Source organism: Phalacrocorax aristotelis, chromosome W (genome assembly GCF_949628215.1).
Source record: "Phalacrocorax aristotelis chromosome W, bGulAri2.1, whole genome shotgun sequence".
NCBI lineage: Eukaryota > Metazoa > Chordata > Aves > Suliformes > Phalacrocoracidae > Phalacrocorax > Phalacrocorax aristotelis.
In genome coordinates, this window is record NC_134310.1 from 26,170,242 (window position 1) to 26,192,131 (window position 21,890).

Sequence of the window (21,890 nt, forward strand, 5' to 3'; positions counted from 1 at the left end):
CCAGCTTCACTAAAAAACTTCCCAAAGTGCGATTCTAGCACGTGTGGCCGAGCCGCTCACCACAGAGCCAACAGCAGCCAAAAGCTGGACCCCTTGCGTGAGCATTCAGGACTCTCTATACCAGCTCCTTGGTTTGCCCCATGCCTCTGCTCTACACGTGCCTGTGAAGAGCTGAGCCCTTCCAGGAGCTTGATGCAGAGAGAGATGCCAGTTTCCTCTTGCCAGATCCATACCTGGCAGGCAGCAGCCACCTGCAGTTTGGCAAGAGCCGAAAGCTCACCAGCAGCCTCAGCACCAGGCAACGTCTAGGGCACACGCCACAGAGCTGAGGGGGCCCAGCTGGGATGGTGGGGATGAAGGAGAGTGGTGTCAAACAGAGCTACATGGGAACCGGCTGTCTTGCAGGGCTGCTCTGCTCAAATCTCTGAGCAAAAGAAACACAGTGCTTCCTTTTAACCTCTGAGAGGGCAGGGGGTTACAGCAGGAACAGCACCTGCAAGTGAGCTGCTGGGTTGCTAGAGAAAGCCCTGACACAAAGTACAGGCAACTTATGTTCCAGATGGACTGGAAGTACAGCTGGAGGGACATTCAGATCGAGGACAGGTGGTGGTTCTCTTCCCCAAAATTGGGTCAATGCTTTTTCCTGTGGACAAAACCTAGTCCTGCCCTCCTCTGACCCTGCATGTCCTGCAAAGGCAGCCTTGACAGCGCCTGGGAAATGCTCAAGAGCTCCCTGATGCTCTCACGCTGCAGCACAGTGCAGAGAGGTGGGCTAAGAGCAATCTTTAAACTCCGAGGTCCTTTTAGCGTCCATGGGAAGCGGAGGCTGAGCAGTTATGCAGCCCCGAGCTAACCCGACAGTAGGTGACACACAGCAGGGAGTGTGTGGGAGCCTTGAGGACAGCCTCCATTTCAGAGCAGCATCTCCCAAAAAGAAGGCTCCTCCTGTCCCCTCACATTGACAAAGTTGCTCTACGCCCTTTGCACGTCCTCTCACAGGACCAACCCTCCATGTCCAGACCTGCTCATTCCTAAAGGAATCAGCATTACAGAACTGCACAAGGATTGTCTCAAAAAGCCTGAATGCTTGAGGAAAGATGATACTTGGAATGAACATGCTGGAAAAGGTCTCGGTTTCCCCACATCTCTCGGGACCAAGTGCGGCTCCAGCTTGCAGAGTTCATTCACTGAGATACCCCATGAAGGCGGGGCTCAGGTGCTCCCTGCACAGAGGCTGAGCAGCTTTGGAGACCCCTGAAATGAGGGGAAGGAATAAAGTCCCCATCAGTGATGCTTAAACCATCTTAAAAACAAGATGCTTCATTTCAGTTGGCTGGAAGGTCCTGAAAAGGCTAAACCCACCAGCCCATGAACAAGGTGGTACCAGGGCAGCTGGGCCTGGTACCTCAAAAGTCAGGCAGCCAGAGCCCAACCCTCCGCGTTCCCCCCCCAAGCTATGCTCCTCCAGCGCAGCACCCAAGAAAGAGCAGCATCTGAAGATGCAGAAGGGATGTGGCTTCTTCCGTCCTCTCTACACATGGTATCATGCATCTGGAGGAAAAAAACCCCGAAGGCTGAAATTTTAGTGTTTTGAAGTCTCTTGCTTTCAGCCCAGAGGCGGGTTAGTCTGTATGTATCACGCTCCTCCCGCCTCCCCTCCACCAACCTGTCCAGCCCCCCAGCACTGCCCACGCAGCCGGTGGGGCCTCGGTGGGACTGGCACAAGCAGACAGGGTGGGTTAGGAGCAGTTTCCCAGCCTGTTGCAAGGGCTGTCATGGAGCAACGCTATAGTGCTAGATGAACGAGCTGTCGAGTAGCAACTGAGAGTTTCTTGAAAGACTTTTGACAGATTATTTGGTAAATATATGAACACATCTGATGGCAGCAGCTTGCAAGATCCCCAGCCTGTGCCCTCGAGAGAAGAACACCTTACAGCCTTCAGCATCTGCAGGCAAGGGGGGGAACTCTGGGTCCCATACTTCTAGGCAAGAAAACATCAATTCACAAAGATCCTCACCATGTTCAGCACGTTGCAGAGGGGAAGAGCTACCTACCAGCCCAGCTACCTTCTGGGACCTGAATTAACCCATCCTGAATGCTTCTGTGAAGACAGATTGGGGGGACTGAGCCCCAGGAGAAGGGTTCTGCTTCCCCACTCCTCTGCCAGGAATCCCAAGGACAGTCTGAAGATTGTAATTAGAACAGAGAGGTTTTGACCTGCTTTCTCAAGTGAGGCTCATAAAACACATGAGTAAGACCTGGCTGTCTCTGGTCTAAAGGATTTCCTTTCTTCTCTCTGGGAGATGAGGATGGGATTGCTAGAGTCTGGGACAAGGCTATGGTGTGTGCCTCGCTGACAGATGGATGAGCCTAGTCTGACCACCACTCAGTGACACCAACTCCTCTCACCTAAAGCCTACAGCCCTTGAAAAGCAAACTGTCTCAGACAGCTGAAGCAGCGATTTCCAACAGCAGATGTTACCACAGGCAACATCCTAGCCACCCAGCTTTTTGTCCAACAGAGTCCAACACAACAGCGCCTGGCACAATTAGGTGGCAGGGCCAGGCTTCTGTTTCTGCCTCCAGCATTTGCAGACGTGCGCACCCCTCCCTGACTGCCCTGAGGTACGGAGGATATGCGTGAACCCCCGTGTTTGTGACCCCCCAGTACTGGGCGGTCGATACACCCATGCGCATGCGAGGTGCTAAGTGGCTCCAGGAGGATGCAGCATCCGGACAAGCCACGCCTGGGGCCAGGCAGAGCGGGGAACTCGCACTCCAGCGCGGCTGGTCCCTGGAGGTGCACAGTTCTTGTCTGTCCATGCCTGTGTGTCTGGAGCACGTGGCAGTGTGGCAGCCGGTAAGACAAAGCGTGGACTCTGAGCACGGAGGGACAGGGTGACGCAGCAGTGCAGCACACGGTGAAGGCAGAACCCATCGCATGTCCGAAGGAGAGCTGAGGTGACCATGTCACTGTTGCCAGGACTCATTTGCTTCCCCCGCACGGTGTTACAGATCAAGAGAAGTCACTAGCAATTTTTGAATCCAAGTAAATTGGCATGGCTGCTTTGGACTACTGTAATGTGGGAGCAATTCTATTCAATGGCCTTTAATACATTGCATTTACATAGCACCTTTCATCCCAGGGTTTAAGTACTTTAACGGAAGTGGGTACTGTACACCCATTCGCATGGGGAACACTGAGGCACAGAGTGGTTAAGTGACTTTCCTTAGGTCACTCGGCAAAACCGTTGGCAGAGCCTGGATAGCCTTAAACCTCCTGACTCCATCAGTTGGTTAGACCAGGCTGCTGCCCCAAATGAGCCACTCCGGTCCCTGCCCTCCCCAGCAACGTGCTCCTACCAATTCTCCAGTGAGGTCTCACACTCCTTTCTGATGCATAAAATATCTGACCAGAAAAAAAAAAGTGCAGTAAACTAAATGTTTAAAAAAGCACATTTGTGCTGTCTCTGTGCAAAGATAAAAGAAATAAATACATGATTAAAAAATTAAAAAGGTTCACAGTATCACACATGGATAGGTAGCTACGGTAGTGCACGTCTGGAAAACACTGTGTTACTACCCAGGATTCTCTACACCCAGCTGGATGTCTCCGTTGGGAGCTGCGGGTGAGTGGGTGGTTTCTTTGCTGCCCTCATCTGGGATAAGTAGAAATACAGGGTTATATTTTTGCTCCGTTCTGAAATGCAGTGCCCGGGATCCTGCAGTGCAGCAATACTGGTGTCAGCAAGCTCTTCCCCATCCCACTGGAACGGCTGCATCAACGAAAAGGGAACACATCGACCTGCAGAGGGAATCGCTGCTCTCTGGGGCTTCTGCGTCTGCATAGAGATTACTGGAAGAGGCAGAGAAGAGAGTCAATACCCAAGCATCCGCCCTGCATTCTGTTAGGTCTGAGCCCAGCCAACTCCCCAGAATCAAAACGAGCATGAAGAGAGAAGGCTGTTCGTTTTGCATCCTCCAGTAACAACAACACAACTGGAGAACTTCAGCTCCCCAAAGCTTTCACTGCACCAAACGATTCAAAACAAGCCACAACCCTTACTGAGCAGACTGCGTCTCTGCCAGCACAGGGGATCTTGCCTGCTGCCACAGAGCTGATCTGAGATGCAGCAGTGCATTGCCACAGCCATGCAAGAGCCCCGTGCTGTGCAGAGGCCGCAGCGGCTTCCTCTGCAAGCTGACCTTGCAGAGGGAGCGCAAGCTCCGACCTCGACCCACCGGGCACCCGGCACATGTTCCTTGTACACTTACTGTATCGCTCTCCTCATCGGAGACAGAGTGGAGCTGAGCGCTATAGTGGAGCGGGGAGTAAACCCAACTCCTCTCGTCTGTCGGCTGCCAGAGTGGCCAGAGACGGCGGGGAGAATGCAAGGAGAGCAGCAGCAGAGCAGGGAGCAAAGGAGAGAAGAGGAAAAAATAAAAGGAGAAAATAAAAAGAGTAGGAAACAATACAGTAAGAACAGCTGTCCACCTGGAGGGAGAGAACTGAGCTCAGTGTCAGCTCTCAGCAGAGGAGCCTTCCTCATCCTCAGTACATACCTGCTCCCTACCAGCTGGGACATGGGACAGCCTGCCAGCGGCTGACATTGGACCCTGCTCCAGTGGCAAAGGCACAACCTCTCTTGCAGGGACAGATTTTTAGAGCTTTTGAGATGCCAGGGAAACCTCAGCTCCCCGCCACAGCATCACCCCGGCTCCAGAGGAACCGAGAGACATGGGACGTGACTTACCTAAGGGCACTGACAGAGTTCTCGGTGCCAGCTACCCACTCCCAGCTCTCAACCCCCATTTCCTGAGCCCTGTGCATGCTACAAGCTGGCATCTCTGGTGTTCAGAAGGGCTTTTACAGTGAAACCTGATCTGGTTTGCTGTGCCTTGCCCCTTCCCTGAAGGCCAAGCAAGGCAGCAGATGGGTGGGTTAGACCATGGTGGATGGTGGCCACAGAAACAGTTATCGCTGAGAGTCTTGGAGACAGTGGGGTGATGGGAACAAGTACGAGAAAGGAGGCAAAACAGAACTGGATCTTGGAAAGAATGGGGGGGAAGGTGACCTGTGTCAAGGGAGCCAGTTATCTCAGCACTGGGCAGCGGTGTGACAAAACACGCTTTGGCTGCTGACACAGCACAGAGAAGCCCTGGCAGATTCAAGGGCAGACATCTGCTTCCAGTGTTCCTGGGGGGGGATGCACTTCCACTGCAAATGGGCTCCTTTGGCTCCAGAGGTGCTCCCAGAGAGAGGAAACTACCCACTTTGACTCGGCCTAGGGTTTGCAAAGGAAAAGAAATGAAACCAGGTACTTGGAGGAAGCCTGGGGTTGGTCCCAGCCCCGTAACCAAATATAACAGTCTACGATGTACAAGAAACTACAAGAAGCCAGAGGAGCTTTGAAGCACTGGGCTCTGCATGCTGAACCCCATCAATAATTGCAGCTACATTAGCAGAGACTGCTAGGAGGGAGGAAGGAAGAGAAACCCTTGCCTGGAGCTTCTTACAGCGGTGCAGGCAAGCTCAACACAGCATAAAGCCTGCCCCACATCCTGTTTTTCATCCATCCTGACTGAACCACATGCTCCAGCCAGCCTCCTTCAGAGCCCTTTAGGAGCTCATATGCATGCAGGGAGCTGCAAACCCACGGGGAGATAAAGCATCATCCGGTGCTTGGTATTAACCCTCCTGGTGCTGGGACAGCCAAACCCAGCCGAGGGGGCAGGAGCTGCTGCTGGGAGGGGTTGCCTGTTTGCCTACGTAGGTGCAGCACTTTCCTCATGCCATCAGTCAAGGCCAGGAGCATGTTACTGCCCCTGCTTCCCCATGCACCCTGCCTGATGGCCTCTCCACTGCTCCTCTGCCTGGTACCAAAAAGGCAGATGCTGCGAGGACCACGCTATGCACATGCTTGTGCCAGGGCTCCGACAGTGCTGCCATTACCCTCTGAGGACACCAGCACTCCCAAAGCCCAAGAAGGGAAATACAAAAACCCAGAGCAGTCTGAGCTCTGGGTTCAGTTCCTAAATGCTCAACTGCCTCCCTGCATCTTTTGGAAAGGAAAGGAAAACCCTCACCCCTCACCAAAAACCTGCAGTGAGGAGGGAGCACATCAGTGATGTTGAGAAGGGCTGGAGAGCAGAAACCATTCCTAACCCAGCAGCAACTCCTAACTTGTTTGGTTTTATGAGCTGCTCACCATCCCAGCCACCAGAAAGATGACCAGCCACAGCCTAAAAGGTTATATTTGCAGCTGGATAAAAAGCTGCTTCAAAACATTTTAATGGTCTCTCTGGAACCCTCTCTGGCTTCCTGGGCCAAAGGAGCCGATCCTAACACTACCTACAAAGGCTCGGGTGCCTCTCTGGCCAGGTCTGGTGCTTGCCAATTTGTCCAAGGGCTGGGTGATACTGCAGCCCAGCCCATGGCAGGAGCTGTTCCACCAGCCTGCAGAAAAGCAGGGCAGAGCATGTGTTTCTGCAAGATCCTACAGAGAGATCTATTTGTGTGATTTCAGTATGCATCCCCAGTTTCTGCTGGGCTGGTTCCTAATGGCCACACAATACAGAACCACAGCATCCAAGGGAAATGGACTGCTGGCCCCAGTGTTTCAAAGCTGCGGCTCTGCTCTGCCCTACATGCCAGCATGTTCACTTACAATCCCAGAGGAAAGCGAGGTGGTTCGGAGTCTGCGCTGGCGGGGAGAGCAAATCCAGTACCTCCCATCTGTGAACTGGATGGCCCCGGGGCAAGTGAAGAGAGAAAGGAAACAGAGGAAAAAAGGATGATGTGAAAGAGGGGATGAAAGAGAAAGCAAAAAACGGGGTTGGGCAACTCCAGGCCTGAACAGATCAGTGGGCAGGAAAGCCGTGCGTGGGGAAAGCAGCGCCCATGCCCTGCCACGATCTTTGCACTTTTATTCCCCTGTGGGTGAACAGGAGGATAAAGTGCTCTCCTTTCAGGAGCAGACTTGCAAAGATCAGATCACAGTCCTCTGGGACTTGACAAATCATCCTCTGCACACAGCATCCCTTCACCGACCATCGCCCCTAGAACACTCCTGCAAGAGAGCAGCTATGGTCCGAGCCCTGCTGCACTCTGGTGCAGCCTCACTTGACCTCCAGCTCAAGTGGTTTTCCAAGGAGAGTGCCCACGGGAACGCAAATCAGCTTTTCCCTTCATCCAAGCAGTGACAAACACTCCACAGCACATGACACACATTTAATGCAAAACTCAAGGACTTAGATGAAGTATGAAATGCTGATGAGCAGTCAGTCACGCTCTCTGTGAGCACACACATGGTTCCCTGTGGATAGAGAGGTGCCCCTCAGGTTGGGGGTGGGGTCCATATGCCCAGGGACAGGGAGGAAGAGGAGCCGATCCTTGCCAGTGGAGCAGGCAGTGTCTGCAGCCAGCTTGCACACAGCTGCCATCCACAGGCAAAGAAAGAGCAGCCAGTGTTAGAGGGAGCTGTTTGCATTTTGAACGGCATGCATAAAAACCCAAACAGACAAGCTTTTAAAATGGAGCTGATTCCTTCCACAGCTCCCACAAGCCTCAGAATGACTCGGCAACAAGCAAGCAGCTCTGCAGCAGAGTCACGCAAGCACAGGGAAAGGCAAATGTTGCCATTTTTAGGTCAGCCTGAAGGAGCTCATCACATGGCCTCAGCTCACCTCCATTGCCATACAACTGACGGCGATGAGTCGGAGCAGGGAGAAGCTGGGCACCTCTTTTAATGAGAAGGTTCCAGTGCCCAGGCATGGGGAAGAGCTCTCACAGGTCAGACCCCCAGCCCTGCTCTGGGAATCCACAGGGCAGGTACATGTTGCTAAAGAACTCTGCTCTGGTCTGCGGAAGCTGCTCAGACATTGTGAGAGCTGACTGAAGAATACAGCGCCAGGCTCCACAGCACTCTGCTGCCAACCAGCAACCACCTCACTTACTCCCTGTCTCAGCACTAGATTTTCACTGCATCACCTAATGCATCTGCCTGCAAGGAAAGGAAATGCCAGAGTTCACCAGAGTCCGAGGTCAGCCCCACTGCAACCACTTCCCTTCTGGCTCTAGGTCACTGCGGCATGTGTGTATTGAGGAAAACAGCCGGGCTCTCTGGCTGAGGAAGGAAGAACCCCTCCGTTGCACCTACATTCACCTTGGCTTGTCCTGGGAGTGAACATGCTGGCCTAGATAAGCCCTTCAGCGCTTGTGCTTGGAAGTACAGCAGCAGCGCCACCCATTTGAGCCCCACTAGATGCTGTTTTGAGCTTCCCAAGGGTTAGACCCATTCCCTACATTCAAAAACCATCCAGCCTTAAGATCTCGAAGTGCTCAACCTGAAGACAGCATGGGGCAGATGTTGCCCTGCACCTGACTGCCTGAAATCAAGACCATTACAGCCTCATCCAGCCTTTCCCATCACACCCCTAACGGGCCAGGTGGAGAAGGTGTCTTACAAAGTATATGTCTGTGACTGGCACATCATCTTCATCCGAGGCCTGGCTGGCTGGTTCAGAGGCCTGGCTGGCTGTCTCCACCTCTATTGTAGCTGTGGACATTACAATGGCACAGGCTGAGGAAGCCGCCGCTCTGGAGAGGAGAAGAAATGACAGAGCCTAGTCACTGATCAGAAGAGGAGCAAGACTGTTGTCATTTACTACACAGAGGAGCTGAAGGTGCTCTGCTGTCACATCCAGAAAGATCAGGTGAGGTCAGCAGTAATGGCGCTCAGCTTCACTGAACTGTCTGGGGGAGCACCTCTCCCCAGGAAAGCCAACGGCTAGGGCTCTGCAAAGCTGCCAAGCGCTCTGAAACACTCACTCTTTGTCATCTTCTTCGGAAGCTACAATTTCAACGTCACACTTGGGGTCCAGCTCAACACTGATCTGCTGAAGCTCCTCCTCAACCCGCACCTCCTCGTGTGACCTGGAAACCAGAGAGACAGGCCCAAAGGCTCCGTCGGGCACTAGTTACGCACAGTCCTCAAATTCAGGTCAGCCTGAATCAGCTGTGAGTCAGCCCAGCCTCTTGCACCGCAACCTCCCACAGCAGCGAGCTGTGCTGGTCTGCCCCGGCAAGCGGCTGCCTTCTGCCAGCCACCTGTGGCACCGAGCTCCCGGCACAGACTGAGCTGTTGATTTTGGCTCAGAGGGAGCTGTCAAACCTCCCAGGACTGAGGATTTGGATAACCAAAACACCCAGGCAGAAGAGTCAGTCCTGTCAGATTGCAGTGCTCAAGACTAACAAGGTGGGAAAAGAGGACAAGAGGAAAGGGATTAATTAGCCAGTGCTGCAGAAAAGACAGGTACTGTCAAATGGAGTACAGGAGGAAAGAGAATTGGCCACTGGGGAAAACCTGTGTCCAGAGTTAGCCTGGCGTTATCTATCAACTGCACAAGGGCTAAAGCCTCTGACCTCTTCCGAGGCTCCCAGAGCACCAAAGCTGCTCAAGCACGCCCCAGGGTTAACATCAGATTTATCTGCATGCTCAGGAGCTGTTTGTGAGAGTCTGCAATTTAATACCTCATGCTATTAAAGTAATTGCTTGTGTTAGTGGGGCTGGCTCCATAGACCTCAAGGGAAGGAGGAGCGGGCACTTGCCAAGCCCAAGCACAGTCTCGGGGAAGGGACGAGCTCCGGATTCATCGGCAGCACCGTCCTGCTCTGTGTTGTTGCTGGCTGGGAGCCGGAGCCAGCAGGCGGCACTCCTGTCCAGCTCTGTGCAGGGAACTTGCTCCTCTCTTCCTCTCAGGGGTGGATCACAGAAACCCACAGGGAATTCCCCAGCACATTATTCAGAGGTGTGACACTTTCTTGAGTGAATTGGATAAGGTCTTTTTCATTTCAGCTCAGGAATGTAAATTCATGCTTTATTAATTTTGTTTTTGCACTGGCTTTCACCAGGGAATCACAGAGTGCTCTACAAATCCACAGGTCCCTGCTCCCCTTGAAAGGGGATGCTGAGATACCAGTGCCAGAAATGGAGAAACCAGGCAGAAAACATCAAAGAAGGCCACAATGTGAGGGATGGCTCTAGCTGTGGCAAACTTGTGACAGACCTACTTATGACCAAGACACAAAGCTCCCTGTATGGTCCAGGGACAGTCACTTTGATTCACCTGACCTATTTCTGGATGAGAAGTCACATCCTACAGCAGCTCCCTCCATTAGGGACCAAGGGAGTCCGCAGTAACTCGGTTGAAATCTCTATGTTTTCCCAAATGGATCCCGCCACTGGTGCCCGACTTTAAGTCTCCAACTTTCAGCGATTTCAGACAATGGATTCTGCAGGAGGTGAGGTGCTTTGCAGGTCCCTAACACAACAGGTGCTGCAAATCAACAGCAAGTAGGTTCTCACCCTCCAGTGACAGGAAGATTCAGTGACACGCAGCACCCAGAGGTATTTTCATTAAGAAATACCACAGAAAGGGATTTTTTCACAGTGTATGTGGTATGAAGCTCAGCAAATCACTAACAGCTAGGAACGAGGGGAGACGTCTGTAAGATGGTGCTAACCCTCATCTTCCGAAGCCCTTGCCTTTCTCTGAAGCACCAAAGATGGACTGCAGAGAGAGACGACCTCCGCTGGTCCGGCAGCAACTCTGGCTACGCCATATCCCAAGACTTAGTCTCTCATGTGCATTTCAAAGTCTGCACCTACAACACTTAGAAGATGTCCTGGAAACCTAATGAGCAGCAAATGCAGGGTCATCACGCAGATCCCACTAACTCAGGCAATGGGGTAATTTTTACTGGTGCAAAAATACATAAAAGGCTTATATCCACATATTATATGAGTCTCTTCTGTATTTTTGCACCAGTAAAAATGACTCATGTGATACGAGCCTCTAAATCCAGACATCCTGATGCAGTAGAGGATTTTTGTCATACCTTGCCCTTGGCTCTGAGCCACCAATCACCACAGGAGGGGGGAAAAAAAGAAATACACCCTCAAAGTACCCGAGTTTCTGAAAACACTGGCAGGTACTTCTCTGGGGACTAAGTCTGCTCCGTGCCTCGCAAACTCAAAGCCCTTTCCCTTATTCACAGCCATGTCAGCCAGGCGGCAGGCAGATGCACAGAGGAATGTTTCTGCTGTTAAGGCTTGCTCACCCAGAGGGGGACAGAAATGACCTTTCTTGATTCTGGTGCCGGTTGGGTGGCGAAATTTGGACAACTCTGTTTTCCCCTTTCCCATCAGATAACGGGTAATATTTAAGGTTCCTCGCAAAGCCCTGAGATCTCCTTGAAGGAAAATTCTGTCTAAGAAATGGGGACCATTCCATTGCAGGACACAGTTCATCATCCTGCAGAAGACCATGCCAAAATCTCAGGGCTGCTAAGATTCATGTTGAGCCCTGCAAGAGACGTTTGCACAGGGACAAATGTGAGGTCTCTGTGAACCAGCGCAAGAAGAGATGAGACACTTTTCTCACCTGCCATCCTGCCCTGAGGAGTGTGTGCGCCTCCTGCAGAGAGAAACCAGAAGAGTTGAGTTCGAGGAGTGATTTAAGACAGAAATTCTACACTGCCCCCAAACCTAACTCCCCACCCCATGAGGGAGATGTTCTACTTAACAGCTGACACTTCTCCCAGCAATAATTAATCCCCATCAAAGCTGTGTCTGCTTGCTCCCAGGAGAGATTTAATTAAAATCGGTCATTAGCATTCCAGAGCATAGGGCAGCCTGCCGAGATCTGCAGCATGAAGAACAACAGCCACTTGACTCCAGTGGGAGCAGGGGATGAGTGCTGTCCTCACCTGTACCTGGGCTGCTCAGAGGTCTCCGAAGGGGATCGCTCAGGAACAGAGAGAGAAGTTGAAGACAGAGTTGTGGCTATGGAGGCCGTGGTAGCTTCTTCAAAGGAAGGAGGCGTGCAGGGCAGCAGGTCTGGCCTGCCTGCTGGCCCGGAGCGGAGGGCAGGAGAGACGCAGGAAGAAAAAGATAAGTAGGGTCAAACACCAACACCTTACCTACACCAGCCCTGTGCGAGACTGTTTCACCTTCAACCTTCACACCCTCACTGCAACGGGTCGCTTAAAACCACACACAGTCAAGAAGTTTAACTGGGTTCACGAACGCAACAGCTTCTCCCAAGGCATCCTCTAGAGAGAGCCAGTAAGCACCGTCTCCAGCATGACAGACAGACGCTACAGGAAACGTAATGCCAATGAAGACATCTCACTGGTAACCAAAGCTGGATTAAAGGCTTGGATTGCCAGAGATAAATATCCAAGTGAATTAAGAGATGAATTGAGTGCTCAGTGCTTTGCACGGGTAGAAATCTAACACCTATGCATTCAAGGAGCCTTCACCACTCATCAGTAAATCCAGCCCAGATGGAAGCGATGAAAAGGCAGCACTGAATCAGGCCATTTGTGTGGTGGTTTTTTTTTTTTATTTCCAAAGGCAAGATCTTGCCCCTTATAACTGTCCAAACACTGTTGTCAGAGTCCTGCAGTTCCCAGTGTCATGTCCCCCTCATTTTATTTTTTTAAAGGCTGGAAAATTCACCTTTCCAATAGCTTTTGGGCTATGACTGCTGGTGCCAGTTGGCAGTGGCTGCCTTGCAGCAGTGACACAAGCGACCATTTTTGCTGCAGAACCATAGAGTTTTGCAAAGAGATTTGGTTGTCTTTGATGCAGAGGCATTGCTTCCCCAAACAAGTAGCTGCTGGTGCTGTGACAAAACAATTGACTCTTACCTTCTCCCCTGTCCTAGTTAAGTCTAGTACCTATGAAGCACAGCAAGCCATGCAATGAAGAGTTATCCATCAAGGAAGATGTGTGGTCAGTGTGCAGTGGGGAACTTGATGAGAACAGGGGAGGATCCTAAGGATCTGCTAGGAAAGAAAGGGTAATCACACAGCTGTCAGCCACCAAACAAGACCATTACCTTCATCATCAAGTGTGGGGTAACTCCTGGCCGCACGAAGATCATACTGTGCTTCGTCCTTTTCAGAGGGAAGCTGGCTAGCTGAAAATGCAGCTGTTGGACCAGCCGTCTTGACAGCTAGCAAGGCACTACGCCCTTTCTTTGAGGGAGATGACTTCAGAGCTGGATGAAGAGTGAAAGAGAAGATGAAACTACCACCACCAAATACTGTCACACCAAAGGCACTTTCCCCTTCATACAGGGAGGCCTCTGCCCTCTGACACACACAGACACGCGCTCTGCAAGTGCCATCTCCAAAGGACTGAGCCTGCCTCGGGTTGCAGGGAGAGCTCCTGGGTGGGAGTCTGAGCAGACCAAAGCAAGCCGTGACAACTTGAGGGCTTTGCGATTCCCCAGCTTTGCTCTGTATTATGGTGGAAAAGCCCACTCAGACTCCGGCCCAGAAACTCTCCACAGGGACTGAAGCAGCAAGACAGATAAGGCTTGCCTCACACCACAAGGACAACAGCTCTTAGACTAGGTACTCACAGGAATTCTTTCGGAACACCGTGTTGGTCATGAATTTGAAGAATCTCTCTGCATAAAAGCTCGGTCTGTGCACTGACACCGTGTCCTACAAAGGCAAGAAGCAATTGTTTAATTTTAAAACTATCCCTCAAGGCAGAATTTCTGTAACAACCACTGCAGTCTTTTTTACTCCAACATTTAGCACTGATAGAGCCTTAAAATGGAAAGGCTTAACTGAAACATTCTGATTAATGCTATAAATAAGCCTGAAGCATTGCATTTGATTTGATTGCATTTGATTATATTCTTGCTGTAATTTTAGAATGGATTTTGGTGATTTTATTCCTTTGGAGACTTCCTGGATTTTTCAAATATTGTCTTGATTTCATACATGAAATTTCTTCTGGCCTTGCTGGCTGACATTCAGAGCACAGCTGGATACCTCTGAGGATAACACAGACACCAAAACTCAGCCAAGGGTCTCCATGCATTTCAAATGTATGGCACTTTTTGTTTAAAATAGTAAAAACCGAAGCTGTGCCTGCTTCTAACGTTCTACTGCGCTACTACAACTTGGATCTACACATCTCCTTTTCCTTATTATTTAAGGGAAGCTAGAAAAATCGTTTCCACATCCAAGATTGCTCTTTCGTAAACAGGCACCCGGCTGCTGCAGGAGACGAGACAGCAGGGAAACACTGAAAGGGATTTATTAATGGAGCGCTTACTGAAGTGGAAACATGGTCAATCACCAAAGACAGCGAATGCAGGGCTCCTCAACACATACATGAACGTACGTGCCTTGTGTGTACAGCTCCCGGCATCGTGGGGAGGAGGAAAGTGACAGATGGGAGCAGAGGAGGAAAGCTGGTAGCATGACAGCTGAACATGTGAGGAGGTGGAGTGAGCAAGAAAATCTCACTGGGAATAACTGGCACTACACCGCTGTGGAGGCATAAGAGACAAGAACTATTGCTTTCATCAGCTTCAGCTGTGCCAGCTCAGGCACTATAAATAGCAAGGTCATTGGCACCTACTAGCGTAAACAAAGCCAAGGCAGGTAATCCTGCTGAGGCGTGACAATTCCTGCCTCTGCGCAGGCACTCACCCCGTCATGGACAAGCGCCTTCCAGGTATGTTCTAGCTTCTTGATGAACCTAATTTCAGGGGAGAAGTGGAGAGAAAGACAGATTCAGGCATGTACTCTACATCTAAGCCACCTTTCACACCCCGCACAGGGGAGATCAACAAGCTGCTTATGATTCCTCCTTCCTCCAGAGTGTAGCTTTCCTCCAGCCGAGAGGTCGGCTGAGCACACTGGCATCTCTGCAGTCGGGTCAGGACTGCCTGGGAACCCTACAGGGGAAGGAGGAGCTGGGCTGGAAGAGGGGCAGAAAACCACCTTCCATCCCCAGAGATACGCTACCCGTTCTAGGCACAGAGACAGGAAACTTCTTTAAGAGCAACTCATATCTTAGAGAAATGGCTCTGTGTCACCAGCTGTTCTAAGGACAGGATAAAAATCCACAGTCCCTGACACGCATCGACAAGACGGCTTTAGGCAGCCTGCCTACTCGTTATCGAACTCTGCAGGAGAGGAAAATCTTCCTGCTTTCATTCAGTATTAAAGAAAGACATTAACACACTTAAAGGACAGACAACTGCAAAGTTACCTACCTGTATGATTGAAGGATATCTATTATTCCTACATGTAGCAGGAGACGCTCTCCTTTGCCATTCACTGCTGGGATTCCTCCCATCCTGCAGGTAAAAAAAACCCACAGAACCAACAACAAACCTCAGTGAGCAGAGCCTCAAAAGAGCAGCTGTAGCACTCCCAAGACCTGCAGAAGGGTGGGTGGAAGCACTGAAAAGCGGGCTCTGGAGTAGTGGTCAGACAATGCAAAACCTGCAAAGTCACGTTGTGCACAACCATGGGAAGTCACGTGCTGAGCCAGGCCGTCTCACACAAGGCATCCCCGGGGTTACCGCCTGCACTGCCAAACACCAACCATCAGGACAGGACCTGTGTTGTGTGGCAACAGCTCTGCCTGGGCCAGAAAGCAGCACATTGTTTTTTTCTTAGCTACAGGACATTTTATTCTGCGGATCAGATTATTTGTCAGGTCAGTGTGAGCTGTCTGCCTATTAAAGCAAGGGTGTTTCCAGCCCCATCCACACTAATATCAGTCCTGCCAAAGCTGCAGCATCCACTACCACCAGCACACAACAAAAGCACGCAGGTATCGGGCAGGGCACGGTAATTAATGACGCTACTTGAAAGAGTGGAAACACCAAAGTATTATGCCAGCTCAACTGTGACTGATCCTCCATCAAACTGGAGCAGCTGGTTTTGGTGAGCAACAAACAGCAAACTCCACTGTTTGTGAGCAAGCTCAGTCCACAGAGCCAGAGAGACAGTCACAAGAGCCACCCGCAGCCCAAGAGCCATAGATCGGGCACAGCACAGGACAGGTTTTGGGCAAACCCCACAGCCCACAGCTCCAGCAATTATTCCAGCACTTGGCTACATTGCTGTTTGCTAACTGCACTGGGCTGGCCTCAGAGCACTGTCAGAGATTCCAGAGATGGAGTGATGGAGAACAAACTCCAAGCTCCTAGGGACAGGCTGATCCCTCCTTCCACTCCAGTATCTGGATGCTGAGAACTGAGCTAGTTTCTCCTCCCCAGAGCAGAGGTGGATGTTTAGAGACTGTCAGAGCTGAAAACCTACAGACTGGCCTAAGAAGAGATCGCTGTGAGGCTGGAGTCTTACAGAAGTATTTCCCACCCCAGCTTCCCCCTTTCTCACCATGCTGCTTTACTGGCAGCAGTACCACAATCCCCAGGAGTGATGCTCGCCCCAACGGTCCATATAGGCCTCAGTTAGACATTTACTACTCCAGCCTCCACCTCCACCCCTCCCAGCCACGCAAGAAAACCAGGTTTTCACCTACGTGTCGTCTGTGTCTATGGACTCCCCCCGGGCAGCCCCACCCTGGATGGACTCCATAGCTGTGGAGTAAAGTGCCTTCTGCCCCACGGGACGCTTCTCATCCGATGTGCTGTGGGCTCCCTCAGACTGTCGCTCCCGTTCTTGCTGGTCTATGTTATGAACCCCAAGCAGGAGGCTGTAGTCCATGATTTTAAAACTTTCCAACACCTACAGGTTAGTATTGAGTTTAAGAACAAAGACAAAATATCAGGCCAGCAGCTCAAATGCAGCACGGATCCCAAAGCATGGAACAGCCTGTCACATTCCCACTAACAACTCCTTCACCAGAGCTTGAACATTTCTGAACCAATAGTCAGGGCTGGACTTGATCACATAGAGTGTTGCCATGCTACAATCAACCCAAAGGGCTGAAGGCTTGCAAGTAACACATGTACCATGTATCTGCTGCACACTGTACAGGAAAAATGTATTTAGTTTCAACAGCCCAGCTACCCGTGGAGCCGACTGCCACAGCTTGATACACCAGGCAAAGGAAGGCACCTTTCTACTCAGAGGCCGTCATGAGATCCAACTCCACTGCTTTGCTTTCAGGGAAAAGGGCAGTAGAGGGGATTTATTCTGCTTTGGGTTTAGCAGATTAGCAAGGTTGTTGACCATTTGCTCTTCCTCATGCTCGAGAGCCACAGAGCTTCATTAACCTGCTCCCCGAGCTGCCCCCCTCCTTACCAGACAGTCTCGTTGCAAGGTTTTCACCAATGCACTGAAGGTGTCTGCATCCAACATGAGGCCCTCAGGCATGTCTTGTATGAAGTCTAGATCCTTGAACGTAGGGCTGGACTTTTCTTTTTCCTTCTTGGATGCCCGGCGTTTATAGGTTGAGCCTTTCAGGTCAAATTTCAGGTGCATTTTCACCACGCGAGGCAGAATATTGTTCATCACAACCACGCGGATGTTTTTGCCCCCTGATTGCACACAGTACAGTCCATAAAACTTTGGCAGCAGTGTCCGTGGGTTCTGGTTCAGATTCTGCACCAGGGTTGGAAAAAAAAAAGCACGGGGAAAGGTCATTTCGGCAGAAGACTCCTGCTGTGTTCAACACAAAGCACATTAACAGATCTCAGAGCAGTCAGACTAGGGTTTCGTCACCTAGAGATTTTCTAAGCTTTACACGAGAGCTTACAGTACACATTTGAGAAACGCCTGCATCTCAGCGGCTTTAGGACCTGAAAATACCACTATGTCTTGAACACAGGGAATGAGATGTACAGCACCCTCTGGGCAAATAACCAAGTCCGGAAATTCCCCACTTTCCGCACTAACAGCAGCTAAAAAAGGGAAACCAAACTGGAAGAGAAACAAACACAATAAGTGGGAGCTTCAAGTTTAAAAATAACAGCTATCTTCATCTCTTCAGAAGTGTCAGAAATCAAGAGCCGTTCTCTGGCCCAAAATAAACCTGGGACAGAGTACTTTTTAAAGAAAACATCAATTTTCTGCTCTTCTTGCAGAGTTGCCTTATAAAACACAGTTGGCCAGAGAGCACGGATATCCTGCTCTGCTATCAAGTCTTTTTTTTAGGCAGTGGTATTATTAGGAATGACATGACAGGCATGATTTGCTTGCTCAGCTTTGGGAAAAATTTGGGAAGGAAACAGAATATCTCTGCACACTACGAAAGAAAGGACAGACCTGACAGATTCTGACAGACGGCAGAAGCATGACTGTATTAAAATTTCATGCCCCTCCTCCTCTCACCTGACTGGCACATGAGTGGGCCCTCTTAGAGCGCACTGCTCAACATGGTGCGAGCTAAAAGAAAAAGGCAGGCAAGGCTCGACGCAAACAGCACTTGCCCAGCTTTAAAGCAACTCAGGATGAAACCACTCTGCTTTCTCTGCACTGACTGCTTTTACACCAGGCGGGCTTCCCAAGAACCGCAGAGAGATCACGTGTTAGCGCCACAGTAACTCCCAAACACTGAAGTGCCAGAATAAGTAGCACATGACTCTGCACCAGACAGGTAAGTTCAGGTTAATTCATCACACTCATTGCTAGCCAGGACAACTGCAGAATTCAGGACAACAGTGCAACTCCATTCCATTCAAAACCCTCCACCGGATTTACCACATACATTAGGCAACAAGCAGCACTTCCCAAGAAAGCTCATCCTGCCCAGGAACTCGGCTGTCACTTGCAAAAGCAAGCGATTGGCTGTCAGCTATAAACAGGCACCCAAGACCCTGTCTCACTTTGGCAAATTTTCCCCACTAAATATTGAGCAAGGCAAGTATTTTCATAAAAACAGCATATGATCACATGAATCAAATCTACTGCAACATGCACGCAGATGGGACAGCATCACCATCACTTGCCTTCTCCTTCTCCTCAGCACCTCCATGGCAAACAAATCCTTGGGTGGTTCTAATTGTATTTCAGTGCCCTCATCTACAAAGCTGGACCCTTCACCACAGTTATGCAGGGAGGCAGCTCCTGGTTTACATGCCAAAGCACTGGGTTTGGTTCTGATTTACTGCTTGTCACCACATGCAAGTCCTCTGGGTCTCAACATATTGCCTGCTAGCCCTGAGATTTAGGCAACAACTATCTGCAGCAGACTGGATATGCAAAGCTGGCTGGTACCGTGGGAGTCTTTAGCTTGGTACTGCAGCCCATGGGAGCTAGGACAAGCAACTGCCTTCAGAGTAACTCTGTTAAACAGCAGGTATGGGAGATATCCAGGGACAGCAGTGGTTTCCCTACAAAACCAAGGTGGTTGTGTTATTGCAATCAACAGCCATCCTCAAAGCCAAGCTGAGGCAAAGAAGAATGAACCAACGCTAGGAAAAGGACACCAGAAACACGTCTGGGAAGCCATTTCCAGGCCAGAACACACCTACAAGCTATGGCATAATTACCTGCCTCAAGTTTATGCACAGAGTTTGCAAATAATTGGCAGGATTTGTGCTTCTGGGACGGGCTTCGTAACACACTGCTAACGCTGTCCCTGCACCAAGCGGGCAGGCCACAGGAAACCAAGAAGCCCAAACGGAGGACATGCCCTGTGCGATGCCTTGGACAGAAAAGCTGCCGTGACAAACAAACTCAAGTCAGGTCCAAGGTGCTGGGTGATACAAACCATGTAGTAGCCAGGAAGGAGCTTCTGTAGGAATTCAGCTTCCTTGTGCATCACAGTTTTTATGATGAATTCATCGTCACTGGTGACATAGAAGAGGGAGCCGCTGGCACCAGGGTTCGACAGCTCTATCAGAGGCTCGTTACATAATGAGTACTAGGGAGGAAAAAAAACACGATGATGTTTTTAGCCCCCACTCCTTGCACACTGAGTTCTATGCTCCTGAGGGCTTTCCCCAGCATGCTGTCTTCCTGTGAGATTAAGGGGTAGCAAAGCTTAAGTCAGAACTATTTTCATTATAGGTTAGGTCTAAGCAGCAAAGCTGATGGATAATTTAAAATTAGAGACTGCGATTACAGTTCAGAGCATCCCAACTGCTCAGAATCAAGCTAATAATCTGCTTTCAGTAACATCCAGGCTTCATAATGATATCTTATCTTTTCCCATTGTGCATGTATCACATTTAGGCTTCTTTCAGCACATTACTGCAAGTGCAGAGAGGAAGATAGGATTTTAAGAGACATGACAGTCTGCTCAGGGTGCCACATATCACTGTGCTGGAGGGAACACAATGCACTGGCTGTTCTCAGCAGTGTCCTCTGGCCTCATACTCCGCTGTTACAGAAGATTTTTACAGACACATCTTACCCCCCAATCCTGCTAGAAACACATGAAAAAGTATTAGACTAGGTGTCCAAACCAGGAGAGAGGGATTAGTACTCTGTAAGCACAGCAAGGGGTACTGCATCAGGAATCGAACTGGGAGGACATTTCTAGACATCAGGATGCAAACAGCAGGTCCTCAAATGAGGACATGCCCAGCAGCGGGGGGGAGGGGAGGGAGGAAGAAGAAGAAAGCACAAGGGCACTTTGCAGCTACATACCAACCCCACAGTAACGGTGTAGGTTGTGTGGGTTCAGGGCAGCATCACATCAGGGCTGCCACAGCAAGAGGTAAGATGGGGAGAGGAAGTTAGGGTACATAAAGGACATAATCAGATAAATAAATTAAATGCTTATCATTATGTTCTGAAAACAGCTTTCAGCACTGCACAGATTAATGATCCAAGACTTTATCAAGTTAATTATCTCATGCATAAATAAAGGCATTTGCTGCTGTGGCAGGCAAGAGAGAATCGGGAAGCAGAGGCAACAAATCAGAGCTGTGACCTTTGCAACTGAGGCAGGCTCTTTGCCTCACCCAAGTTTTGAGCCATTCGTCACATCAGGCAGCATTATCTTGGGTGGCACAGATGGGGACCGCTGTTACTGTCAAACCGTGCAACGGCACAGATTTGTTTCTACCTGTAGGTGTTCAGCTACGATTACCCCTGTCTACAGCTGAAGTCAGAAAAAAAGGACTATTTAAAAAGGGGGGAGGGTGTGTACCCATTTGGATGTGCTCCCTGCCCCAGTTCAACAAATGTCCTTTTCTAAAGGGCAGGATGTCACATACATGCAAGGGACCAAATTCAACCCCAGTGTACTCCAAGCCCTGACAGATTGTACTACTAGGTATTTTAAAAACAGCCTTTCCAGCTCTGAGGAGCTTTCTGAGCACAAGAACAAGCTGTGTTTTGTTCTGCCTTTGTAAGATGATTAAAATAACTATACTCACATAGCTCTCGAGTGAGTACACAAGGAAAAATTCCCATCTTTGTCCTCAGAGCCCCAGGGGACATTACAGGGTTGCACCCAGCAGAACACAACTCCTTTTGCTTGTAAACACAGTAAATTGTTGTCACCACAAGCAACAGAGAGGGAACCCCATCACATAGCTTGCACAGCACACGCTGTATGCTGATTGCTTCCTTTCCCTCCAGCATAAGCTAGCAGCTACCTCTTAGCAAACAAAGACTTGGGCCGAGTGGTGCTGGTCTTGCTGGCACCATCTCTGGATCTCCTCCAAAACTGAACAGAGTCCCTAAATCCACAGCCTGTTCCCACTCCTTGTTGGGATCAGAATGATTCCTCAAGTCTTTTCTGTCCCTTTTAGGCAAGAATTGCTGACAGCCTTGATTTAGGGGCACATTTCTTGGGTTACTCCAGAGCATCTCAAATAAAGGAGGAAAAAATGGGGAAATACAAAAATATGTCCATACCAAATAATCATCTGGACGAATCCCAAAGAGTTCTCGGAAGTACCGAAAAGCCACTGGTGCATAGGTCTTGAACCTGAAGTCAGCATAATGGTGAGCCGGGGTGAGATTACTGCCTTCGCTGCACAGAAGAGACATTGCATGAGCAGGGCCCCTGTATTACCATTCACCAGATACGAACGGTCACATCAGGGCTACTGTATATTTAAGATGAATTGAGCCTGGCAAAAGGACATCTTAGGAACAACAACAACAAAAAAGGTCTTTCTTCTGTGGTGGGACAATGGG

The 21,890-nt window shown here is 50.2% G+C and overlaps 1 protein-coding gene across 11 annotated transcripts in view; it reads right to left on the reverse strand.

Moving 5' to 3' along the window:
* Window positions 1-2,524: 2,524 nt before the first annotated feature.
* Window positions 2,525-21,890, reverse strand: part of PIP5K1C (phosphatidylinositol-4-phosphate 5-kinase type 1 gamma) — a 47,633-nt gene continuing 28,267 nt past the window's right edge. Inside the window, exons 5-19 of one of the 11 annotated variants that reach the window (XM_075077780.1) lie at window positions 21,606-21,723; window positions 19,507-19,659; window positions 17,097-17,396; window positions 16,372-16,577; window positions 15,092-15,175; window positions 14,523-14,571; window positions 13,436-13,520; window positions 12,908-13,069; window positions 11,778-11,913; window positions 11,447-11,479; window positions 8,832-8,936; window positions 8,468-8,600; window positions 6,670-6,744; window positions 4,277-4,360; window positions 3,446-3,857 (exon numbers count right to left, since the gene is read on the reverse strand). In XM_075077780.1, coding sequence (XP_074933881.1) covers window positions 3,855-3,857; window positions 4,277-4,360; window positions 6,670-6,744; window positions 8,468-8,600; window positions 8,832-8,936; window positions 11,447-11,479; window positions 11,778-11,913; window positions 12,908-13,069; window positions 13,436-13,520; window positions 14,523-14,571; window positions 15,092-15,175; window positions 16,372-16,577; window positions 17,097-17,396; window positions 19,507-19,659; window positions 21,606-21,723 — 1,726 coding nt within the window. In that variant the 3' untranslated portion in view covers window positions 3,446-3,854. Of the gene's footprint in view, window positions 3,858-4,276; window positions 4,361-6,669; window positions 6,745-7,217; window positions 8,005-8,467; window positions 8,601-8,831; window positions 8,937-10,526; window positions 10,697-11,446; window positions 11,480-11,771; window positions 11,914-12,907; window positions 13,070-13,435; window positions 13,521-14,522; window positions 14,572-15,091; window positions 15,176-16,371; window positions 16,578-17,096; window positions 17,397-19,506; window positions 19,660-21,605; window positions 21,724-21,890 lie in introns of those variants that run through there. The other 10 variants (XM_075077777.1, XM_075077778.1, XM_075077781.1 and 7 more) reach the window with 10 other exon arrangements.